This window comes from Morone saxatilis, unplaced genomic scaffold (assembly GCF_004916995.1).
Source record: "Morone saxatilis isolate NCDOM2014 unplaced genomic scaffold, NCSU_SB_2.0 Contig19, whole genome shotgun sequence".
In the NCBI taxonomy this organism is placed as follows: domain Eukaryota; kingdom Metazoa; phylum Chordata; class Actinopteri; family Moronidae; genus Morone; species Morone saxatilis.
The window spans coordinates 10,850,993-10,862,509 of record NW_023339751.1 but is presented as its reverse complement, the minus strand read 5'-3'; the positions used below and the strand labels follow the sequence as shown (position 1 = coordinate 10,862,509).

General features: G+C 40.5%; 1 protein-coding gene across 2 annotated transcripts in view; it reads right to left on the bottom strand.

Moving 5' to 3' along the window:
- The window catches only part of march8 (membrane-associated ring finger (C3HC4) 8), a 72,634-nt gene that overhangs the window by 44,208 nt on the left and 16,909 nt on the right, over positions 1 to 11,517 (bottom strand). For both annotated transcript variants that reach the window (XM_035663323.1, XM_035663322.1), the window contains exon 2: positions 9,679 to 9,875. In XM_035663323.1, the coding sequence (XP_035519216.1) occupies positions 9,679 to 9,774 (96 nt within the window). In that variant the 5' untranslated portion in view covers positions 9,775 to 9,875. The remainder of the gene's footprint in view (positions 1 to 9,678; positions 9,876 to 11,517) is intronic.

The window sequence follows — 11,517 nt, the reverse complement described above, 5'->3', positions numbered from 1 at the left end:
GCCAGCCCATTAAACAATAATAGCAATCATACAGAGTTAGTAATTTATATCGGTGCTCTGTATCTACCGATACACAAAGTTCAGGTATCAGAATCAGTATCGGGAAGGAAAAAAAACGTAGTGGAACATCTCTACTCTAAACAAGCCTAATATGATGAATCTTTGTTGAGACACTTGCTGTACGCCTGCTCTAAGATGGATCGCAGGATTTTAAAATGTGCTCTGGGCTTCAAGCTGCAGACATTTCCGAGCAACAAACATCTGGTATTGTACTCTGCCTATGGGAGCGCTTTGTGAATGCTGTCTCTCTTTTCAACATAACAAGAACAGATTCTCCCCCGCCAGTAAAGCATAATAGGGAAAAAGTAGCAGATTTGTCCATTAGTTAAATGCTGTGGTGTACAGTGAGCCCTCACTTTTGATTTAGAAACAAAGCTGATGGATTTCTACTGATCATTCCAGCATTTGATTCAAAGTTGCATTTTTGAAAAAGACATGATGATGGGATGAAAGCATATTTGGCTCTTTACAAGCTCTCCTATGACAATGTTATACAACTGACACAGATGTCAATCAGGTGGGCAACAAATACCTCAGAGACTCATCGTATATACAGTATATGCAGGCGGTTATAGCGAGGAATGTTCCCAATTCTGATCCAGATCATTTACTAGTATCTGCCCATAACATGTTCTCATTTGAGATCTATAATTTTAAACATCACAGAGCGGCACTTTGCGCATTTAAAAGGGAGTGAAAGCAATTCAGCTCATTGAAGATGTGCTTGAAAATTGAAAACTGTTGTGCTGCTTTTAAAGCTTTGATGCTTTCATTTTCTGAAACAGCATAAACCATAAAAATGTCAGACGTCACAAATTTAAAAAACCAAAAGAACATCCTAAAAATTAGGCGAAATATTTCTTACTCTCTGTCCTGCTTTCCTTTCTGCCATGTAAGGCAAAGTATTCAGCAGTGTTTTTGCCTTAGTGACCTGTGAAAACTTGATGTATTCTTTGTTTCCTTCTTCTTAGAAATCTTATCATGCGGGTTACTCACTGGTTCTCCAAAGATTATAAATGGGAGTTGGACTGCTTTCATTTTCCATTTTAAAATATTCCACATTGCAAAGATTTTAGCTGCACCTTAACTCTTGAAAACATGTGCCTTTCTAACACAAGTTATGGATAATAACCAGCTATGACGGCCATGTGGCCGCCTACATTGCAATGTGGTAATTTAATTGGAGGACTGGAATTATGTCAGGCTAAATTTAACTGATATCTGTAAATTAAAATATGTCTAGATCAGGTCCTATTCCAGTCGTCCAGACTCTGGACATGCCAATTTTAGAATCTCTTCTTTGGCTCTCCCGTCTACAGTATAAACAACCAGAGTAAATTGATCCTGTTTTGTTCTGTCCTGAGAAAAAGCCCTCAAAGCCTAAATCAAAAGGTAATGACTGTTTACTCTACTGTGTCATCTAAGGCTGTCAGTACAGTGGGGCAAGGTCACAGTCAAGTCATTCTGGTCAAACACAAAAACAGAGACAGAAAAACTGAAGCAGAAACAGTTTTGTTACTGTGTATTATTCCGATATATTATTAACCTGGGTCTCATTTGAACAGTTTTGGCCATTATGTCCATCTGTAATAATATTGCATATGTATGTGAGATGGGGGGGTTAACACAAACTTACTTGCTGGAGAAAACTAAAATGAAAGGTAAACATCCATTATTATCTATCTATGCTTTAACTTTGACCTACCATACTTGCTATAGTCGTGCATTTGAACTATGTTACCTGTGGAGAAGGAATTATAACAAACATTCTGGGTGTGCTCATTTTTAGCTTGTTTACAACCTTTCTGATCATCCAACCAGACGTTTTTCACCCCGTCAGACTAGAGATGCTGGAGTGTTTCCAGTAACTTTGGCGAAGAGAAACGATGGCTTGAACTACATAAATCTAAGTTGTAATAATCCAGAATTATCCTTTAACCAACCAAACGGTTCTGTGAGGATGTACTCAGGATGCTGAGATAAATGCTAACATCAGCATGTTAAGCATGTTCACATACTAAGTTTATTGTGTTAGCATGCCAACATTTGCTAATTAGCAATAAACACAAAAGTGTAGCTGAGGCTAAGGGAGATGTCATTACTTTTGCAGGCATTTGGTCATAAACCAGTTTACTAGACAAATTGAAATTTTGACCTTATGATTGCGCTAGCTGAAAGGTCAGTTGATCACCAAAAACATAATAATTCAGCCTGAGGTAGACATAAATGTCTTCATCAAATTTCATAGCAATCTATCCAATAGTTGAGATAATTCACAAATGTCAACCTCATGATTGCACAAAATGAAAAGTCACAGACTGACATTGACACATCTAGAGCCATGCTGCTACCTAAAAAGTTCTTCCTCATACACAGTCCAAAATGCAGCTTTTCACAATAAAATAACACACTAGAACTAGTTCACTGAGGTGATGATCCCACTCTGTGTGTAATATAGGTCATGCTAGCAGAATTACAATATATGCAGTCATAGCATTTTATACAGAGCGAAAGTGTGAAAAAATCTGCAATTGAGTCAACATCTGCAGCTGTCGGGCATCTGCAGCCAGGCAGCAACAAGGAGGAGTTCACAGTGTGGTCACTTTAGTGAATCCATAGGCGGAGAGATTAACTGCACTAATCTTCCACTGGATAACACCATGAGAGGATGATGGAGGAGATGAAAAAGAGGATGTGGTGGGAGGAGGGTGAGGAGACGGTGGAGAAAGACAGCTCAAGACACTTAAGGAGATGGGAATTGGACAAAAATAAGAAGCAGCCTCGCGGTACAGAAGTTCACCACCTTCATCCGCCTTCTCCAAATAATCAAAAACCGAAAATGTCATTATCATAGTTCACTGGAAAGCGTCTCACTGCCCACCATCTTTCACTTAATGCACAAGAGACTTATTATGTGCGTCTGTGCTCGCCACATACCGGCCACCACAATAGAGTATGACTGCGAGTCCTATCAGACTTTCATTATACATCTGGGGTGTACGCTCCATATGAACATTAGGCAGCCATTGTGCGCCAGACTCCACAGAAATTAGACAACAGGGAAACATCTGCAGTGTCTCCTCAGGAAGATGAATCTGTGCGCCGTGGGAGTGCTCAGAGAGCCACCACCATTGATCTTGCTGGCAGTGGCTGAATGTTTGGGGGCCATGTGAGTCACAGGAGTCAAGTCAGCATGTCACAGGCAATTAAACGGTGTCCTCAAGATGCCCCATGGAGATACCTTCCAGTGAACAGAAGTGCAACAGAAAGCTCTGGATGGAGAACAGAGGAGGGAGACTTAGGCAGTGGCAGAGAGGGCCGGTAGAGATACAGCCTTTCATGTGGTGATTTCATTTCTCCCTCCTGGAAATAACTTCATTAACTTCATCTCTTTTTTTTTTTTCATCTCCGTCTGTGTGCATGTCTGTCTCTGGTTATCTGCTGGCTCTTCCCTTGTTTCTCTCTGCACTATAACCACAGTCGCACCTATATCAGAGACGTTCAAAATGCACCTTGGGTAACTGTGCAAAAATTAAATTGGTTCCCTCAAATTTATTCTAGCAAATTTGGTGGCTTTCACAGCTGAGGGCTTTTCTGAGTTGAGGTGTACTTTCTGTTCCTGCACTGTGACGGTCTGAACAAATTTCTGTGGGTTAGCAGGTTAATAGTTATATATCTGTCGGATTAGGTTATACAACAGCCCACGTAAAATTAAATCATGAGATGATCACTTTGAAATGTGTTTTACAAAGTGAACACCTGAAAGCAGCTTAACGTATAGACATATTTACTTCTACAGTAGAGTAAGCTGTGTGTCTATATGTGTGGGTGGAGGTGGTGGAAGGCAATGAGGCAGGGGTTAATTAGCAGATATAGTCTCCTCTGAATGTCTCTTTGCTAATAGCTGCTCTTCTAAAACCAAGAGCTCAAATACACACAGCAATGAAGGCGCCCCCTCACACTGGAGACAAAGCGAAGTCTCTTTTGCTTCTGTATCACACAACATTATGCCATGTCTACCTAGAATATAGAGCAGCAAAGGGGACTGTAATTATTTCCTGCCATGCCTCTCAAAGTCCACTTTCTGCTGCTACGGGTCAATTGTAATCGCATATAAAACTTAATATAGTGCAGAGTGTGACAGCCACCAAAACCCAGTAAAATAACCCGTGGAGTTATCACCGGGGCTAATGAAATGAAATCTTAAACAAAGTGGAGCATAGTCCTTCCTCACAACAGTCAAAGCCCTCAAAGGCCTCCGCCGTCATGTCGGCTCTTCTACATTTAATTATATTTTTTAGCACTTCAACCTCAAGTGGCTCAGCGCAACCGGGTCCTCCTGGGAGACTCATGCAAGTCCTGCACAGACGGGCTGACTAACAACACCAGCTGCTGGCATGTGTGTGTGCATGTGTGTTTGTGCATACCTGCAACCTGAGTGCATGTCCTCGCATGTGTGCTTCAAGAAAGAGAGACTCAGATAGTGAGACAGAGAGAGACGCAAAGGAGAGAAATAACAGCAGCAGCTTTACAGACTGCAGTAAACATACTGAATCCTGAAAGTTAGTGCTGAAACAATGAGTTGATTAATCAAATATTTGAGCATTTTGGTAATTTATCAAGCTTTTAGTTGTTTCAGCTTCTGAAATGCAAGATTGTGCTCCCTTCATCATTGTAAATTGAACAATTTTGAACTCCTTGGTCAGACAAAAAAAGGAACGTGCACATGCATCTTACATATGTAATGGGCATTTTTACAATGTTCTGACATTAAATAATGAAACAATAATGAAATCCATCAATTTAAGTTGGTTAAAGCCCTACTGTCTACTACCACATTAAAACAAAACACTTACTTCAGGATTTTATATTTACTGTATACCAGCAGCTAAAGACAGTGTGTTTGCAGAGTTTGTGAAATCTTTCTGAATTCCATGAGCAGCATATCTAAAGTAGGTTACTTTGCTGACACACAGCATTCACACCTTTATGAAAACTTCTGAATAGAGAGAATCCCATTCCACCTATGTGTTATCTTCTCTCTACAGCTTCTGCTTTAAAGACAGGCCAGGGGAACCTGTTTGGCCTCAGAACATCGACACCAGAACAGACATACAGGTGGGTGCTTGTGTATTTGGGTTTATATGTACGTTCGTGCGAGAAAGAAAGAAAGAAAGAAAATATATGCACACTTCTCATTTGTGCAAACGAAATATCAACTGGATTAAAACATGTGTACAGTATAGCCGTACAAACTATGTGTGTGTGTGTCAGGGGGAGATAATTTGTGCATGTATGAGAACACATAAAATTTAAGTCTGCTTAATAAACTGATCACATCCGACTAAATGTGATCACCTTGAGTTTACTCCTTATATACTCAAGTCACACACATGTAAACACTCCTTTTCCTGATAATTCAGCATTTCATGCCTAGTTTACCCAGCCCCAAGGCTTTCTGGGTGATTATCATGGCATTTCCATTTGCAAGCCCCTGGGCACAGCAATCTGGAGGGGACTGATTTGGACCATTTAGATCCACTAAATGTTTGGAAAATGTTTCTTTGCCCCAGGGCTCAGAAACATATTTTCAAATATTTTCTAAACACATTTGCAGAATTTAATCAAACAGTATTTGTGGGGACATATTTTACTGCTAAAGTAATGCTGGGTGGAAACAGGCTACCCTGCCATCTGTCATCGCAGCCAAAAATGCTTGAACTGCACCAAAAGTGCAAGAACGCCATTTTAAACAGGAAAATAGAGGAACAAAAACAAGTTATGTCACTATACTAGAAGTGCTTCATTAAATTAACAAAGACAGACGTATAGACAGTCCATGTCTTGCTTGGAGGCCAGGTTGAAAGTTAATGTCGTGGCGGTCAGTGTTTGATATCTCTACAAAGCCCATCTCTGCGGCTGTTATCAACCCACCAGACATCAGAGGAGAGGCAGGGAGTTTTCTCTGTCCTTGACTCTGACACACACTTAACGAAGGACAAAGCTTCCAGCGCTCTATGTGCTTGCATAAAAAATACATGCGGGATCAAAAGGGCAGGTATCAAGTATTACAGTGCTCAGTGTGTGCACAGTCAGAGATATACTGCTAAATATAATACTAGTCCGAGTGAGGCCCAGTATGTGGGCGTGAATACATTTGTGAATGTGAAAATGAAAGCCACTGTGTCCACTGAAGCTGCTTTTACCGTAGAATACATCAGCAATTATAACTGTAGATGGGGTTAAAGAGGTATGATAAAATCATCGAAACACTGACAGTTCGATATGCATTTCCTAGATACACCACGAGACATTTTCTTCTTCCCTACCTGCTAACTTGTGCCAGAGCTTACATTATTGTCAACTCATGCATAATCCATTTGCTGCACACCTTATCAAAAACTGCAGACTTAAATAAATCTGACCGTATTATTTGCCAAGGCTGAGAACTGTCAGGGAACTTTTCTTTCTTTTTTTTCTCCAAGAAATAAAACTCTCGCTCTCGAAGCTGTTTGATGCCATTTTAAAGTATGTTTTAAATCTCCATTTATCTACCCAAACACGAGTTCTCTAGTGGAGAACCACAGTGCACGGACAGAGTGCCCACAAGCACATACCCAAAGAGGATTTCGAAGAAGACAAATGAACTTGAGTGGAGCTGGAGGAGAGAGGCCAGAGAGGGGCCAGCAACAGTTAAAGATGTGTTGCTCTCTGAAGGAGCAGCTGACTAACTCTGAATTCTAAGTAGAAGAAAGTTCTGCTTTTTTTCTTGAGGCGCTAAAAGACCAGTTGTGTTGTCTAAGAGGGCCAGATGGGCCTGTGCTCTCTGACTAAACTTTGGGCACGCACACACACACACACACCTCCAGGACCCTTCAAGCTGATCAGCATTCAAAGTAAACACTCGTCCTTTTTCCTCTCCTCCTTTCCTACTCTGTTTCTCCTTTCTCCACTCTGCTGATGGTTCCACAGGGAGGACAGGAGTCGCTCCTGTTTATCTACTTATTCCTCAGGGGAAAAAAAAGAGGTTCAGCCAGCAGGAGACAGACAGAGGCAGAGACTGATGCTGTGCAAAAAGATGCAGGGTTGGATATTTACACTGTTAGCAAACATGGCGGCAGAGAGACCAAATGCCCCCAGGCATTATACAGCTTTACAGTTTCATTTCCCAGCAGGCTATGGTAACCTTGCTATGACTGCTCTCAAAGTTTAAACCCCTTAATCCTGTTAATAATGCATTGTATAAAGTAGGTATCTAAAGTACACAAACTCACACCTTTATTTGACTTAGTAACGAAACCAATATGAAACCAGTTTTGGAATAAATTCTCGGTCACTTTTACTTCTGCAATGACAAGGTATTATTTTAAGCATCATAACGAAACACAGATTAGGCTGTGTAAAAGTAAAAATACACGTCTGCGCCAGTTTACAGCTTGCGTGAACTATCGCTTGTACCGCACGAGAAGATGAAACACGGTGCCATATGCAGCATGAAGAAGCCTCTTAAGAACACCTGTGCTGCTGCACTTAGCGCCCAGGCTCTATTGTGATCTGATGAGGCCGAGGAGAGAGGGCACGCCACGGACATATTGTCTTAGCACCTCGCTTTGTTCCAGAGCTCAAAAAAGCAAACTGCACTCTGAGGGCACTTCACTGTGGTGTTTGATGGCGCTGGAGTAGAGAAACAGAGAGGAGGAAGAGAAAGTAAAGATTGATAAGCTGCATGTGAGATTGAGAACACCCGACTTCCTCCATTATCACTGACCAATCAAAATGCAGGGGGAAATAAACCCTCACAAATAAAAAGAATCCTGATAATTCAAAATGGCATCCAGATGTGAAAGGTTTGAGGATTTCTGAGAGTAATCTTTGGATTCTGAGAAAAGTCAAAATTCAGAGAATCAGATGAACTTTTCAGATGTGGCACTAATCCTTTTCTGTGTAAGCAGTGACCTGATAGATTGCTTCAGACCTTTATTTTGGCGGATCTGCAAGTTTCCGAATGACAGATTTTTTTTGTTAAAGCTGTAACTATCCTGACAAAGCAGCAGAGAAGATGAACAGCAGTGCCCTGAGTTGGCGATTTTACGGATTATTTTTGTAAATTCACAAAACACCATGAAAGGTACCAAAATCCTACGTCTGGTACCTTTAAACTGAGAGTAAACTGCAAAACCAGATGGCCTACAGGCAGTTTTAGGCACAAATGGAAAAGCAGACCAGCCTCATTAGATGCAAAACCTCCCCTCATCCCACAGGCACCACAGGAATAATTTGTTTGTGAGAGAAACGTTGTAATGCAGAATTTATATTACCGTGTTAGGATTGACACTCCTGGCATTAAAAAAAAAATTTACTTTCTGATTGTTTTTTGATGAATGATAAAATAGAGGACACCTGGGGTAACTTTCACCCCCCAAACCGTAAACTTTTGACTCTCACCCAGAATTAAAACCCATTTTGCTTTTGTCTAGTTGACATTTCCACCAGTCTTTCTGCAATGCATTCAATAGGTTCTTTTTCAATGTAAATGAGAGTCATTTTTAAATAATACAAATTTCACACAGCCAAACCTAGTTCAAGAACAATGACAACAATACATACAAAGGAACAGATGTCATAATAAAGTTTTTAAGGCATCTGGGAAACATTTATTTCCTGTGGGTGTATGAGTGACAGTAACAGAGCATAACTGAATGTAGCCCTGATATGAAAATAGTCAACTCTGGCTGTTGAAACAATGATAAAACTAAAACTGTGACAAGACAAAATTAAGTCTTTTTTTTGCTATGGTAAAAGCTGAAGAAATGTTTTTTTTGTGTATAAAAATGGAGGAAATATTAATCAGCAACTGTAATAAATGTGTACAGACAGTTGTATGAATTGTTTATTTTCATTATTCTAAGTACACTTTAAGAGTAAATAATGATATTCTTATTTAAAAAGAAAGGAGAACTTCTAAACAAGTCCTACAAATTAAACAACAGAATACATAGATCGATACTTTATTTATCCTGAGCGAAATGCATATGTAGTCTGTTCCCTCCAAAACAACATATAAAAGCGTTTCATGATGTCAAGTCAGTGACAAATCATGACGGGACAATGCTTAAGGTTTAGTTAGGCACAGACACGACTTTACTTCCTCCTTTCCCGACCTTAATCATAATGATTACAATAATAACCATGTGGTTAATGTTCAGGAATAGCTGCGTCACAGTTAAACCAATGTTGACCGTCAGCAGGAAACAGGAAGCTAACAGCAGTCTTGTCTCTATGATAATAATGTCACACTTCTTTCTCTTTTGCCCCCCATTGACAAGAGTACTACAGCCACTAGAGGATTTTATCACTTGATACTCTTGTTTTACAGTATTGATCTCTTCAATATTACTCCTCTGCCTCCCTCTACTCTACTGGACTTGACTGGGCAGATGTTGATGAGTCATAAATATCAAATATGTGTAAGACTAGTCTGCAAGTCACTTTGTAAAGCTAAGAACAGAATTCCTTGCTATTGTAGAAATAAAACTGGGCTTTATGGGATAAAACCACCACATAATCCCCAGCCTTAGGAGTTTGGGACCTGATTTAGCCTTATAACTGTTCACATACCTGCTTGTCCTTGTCCTTTGCTTTCCCACTGCCTGACACCCGTGATGAGGTGACATCACGAGGGATGACAGAGATTTGGTGCAGTGGCATGTTCATCCCAGCAGAGCCAACCAGGGACGCTCACACACACACTTCCTGTTCCGCTGCCAGAGCAAAGAGCATGATGGTCTGAACTACGACACCTTGCCTGCACTGCCCTGAAGAAGACACACAGGGACCAGACAGACATTAGTAACAAGATAATAAAATCACATTCAAATAAGGTGTAAAATCATATTATATATCACTGCGTCTGGAAGGGGCTGAAATACAAGTCTGCAGCTGCATTTTGTGTTTTTATCTCATCCGCTGATCACTTAACTTCTTCTGCAACCAGGGTTCTTTAAACGTTTTCAGTTCAGAGCCCAAACTGAAGTTCAGACTGTGATGAGGATGGCCCTCACAGACTCAACCTCTGGACTCTATCTGTATATTAATGAATACACTGTGATATCTAAATAAAAGTTTTAACTATAAATGAAACATGCTCATAGAGACAAGTTGAGACCAGTTGAAGGTGCTGATGTACAGCTGTCACACATTTATAGACCTGTAGAATTAATAATATCTTAGTGATGGCTTACATAAACTTTGATTAAAAAATGTATTAACAAAGGAGTAGGGGTATTGCATGTAAATAGACTGTATTATAGTTGTATGTCTTATATTTTCTGCTGCATTTGTGTGTATAAAGAGTGAAACAATATTTTCTACAATATTTGTATAGATTTTGATATTTTTATTGGCCCCTGTGTCATTTTTCTTGTATTTTGTTTGTTGGCAGCTTTATACTTTAGACAAAATGATAACTCAACATTATAGCCGAGTTTGTGCTGAAAAGAGGATACCATGTATGTGGGTAAGAGCAGTTTAAAAGGTGCTAAAGGTAAAAAGGAGCAATGGAATGCAAAATTAAGAACCCTATTAAAGCAAGTCCATGGACCTTTCTTGGTCCTGACCTACAGTACAAGTGTAAGAAACTTTGGTCTATTCTCAAACCACCAAAGGCAGAGTCATCTCTTGTGATTTTCCACAGGAGAGCAGAAGTTTGTCTTAGAATAGCACCGGCACAAAGTCTAATAAATTATCACAGAGGTGATCCCCGAAGTGTGCAATAAATCACTACAGAGGTGATCCCGTGTGTGCAGGAATACATATTTTTTTCCAAAGACCTGGAGATTCAGAGCTATCATTTCCACAAAAGAGAGAGCTGTGGTGCATGTGGTTCCCTGTCGTTGTTGGATAGATGCAGACAGACAGCCATGAAAGCAGCAGCAGCAGTGGTAGTATGAGGCTGTCCGGCGGTGTTACACAAGAGGGTTTACATATGGGTTGTTTTAACTCCAGTTAATGCAGCCATCTGTACTACCACTGACAGCAATTAAGCTTTAGCTCCTTCTCACCACTAGGCTGTGTGTGTGCGTGCGTGTGTGTGTGTCTGTGTGTGTTTTGCCAAGTAAACCCTCAAGCGCCACAGTATGAAAATGACAGGATTAAGAAACCAAAAAGCAAGCAGACAGATGGGTTGTCAGTAAAATGGCAGTAATCAGAAACCAGCGTTGATGGCTGGAAGGAGGGGTTGAAGGTGTTTGGACTGAGAATGCCACACGGGTTCACTGAGGAGAAGCTTCAGCAACAGGCCAACACAGCCAGAGCTGCCACTTCAGTTCATCACTGCACTGTCTCTGATAAGTATCAAGCTGGAGAGGTGATTATGCTCATATGAACTCACTAACACAAACAGTCAGCGGTCATATCAGCTTCTTGTGCAGCAGCTGGCAGTCTCAGCTCTGTGCCAAT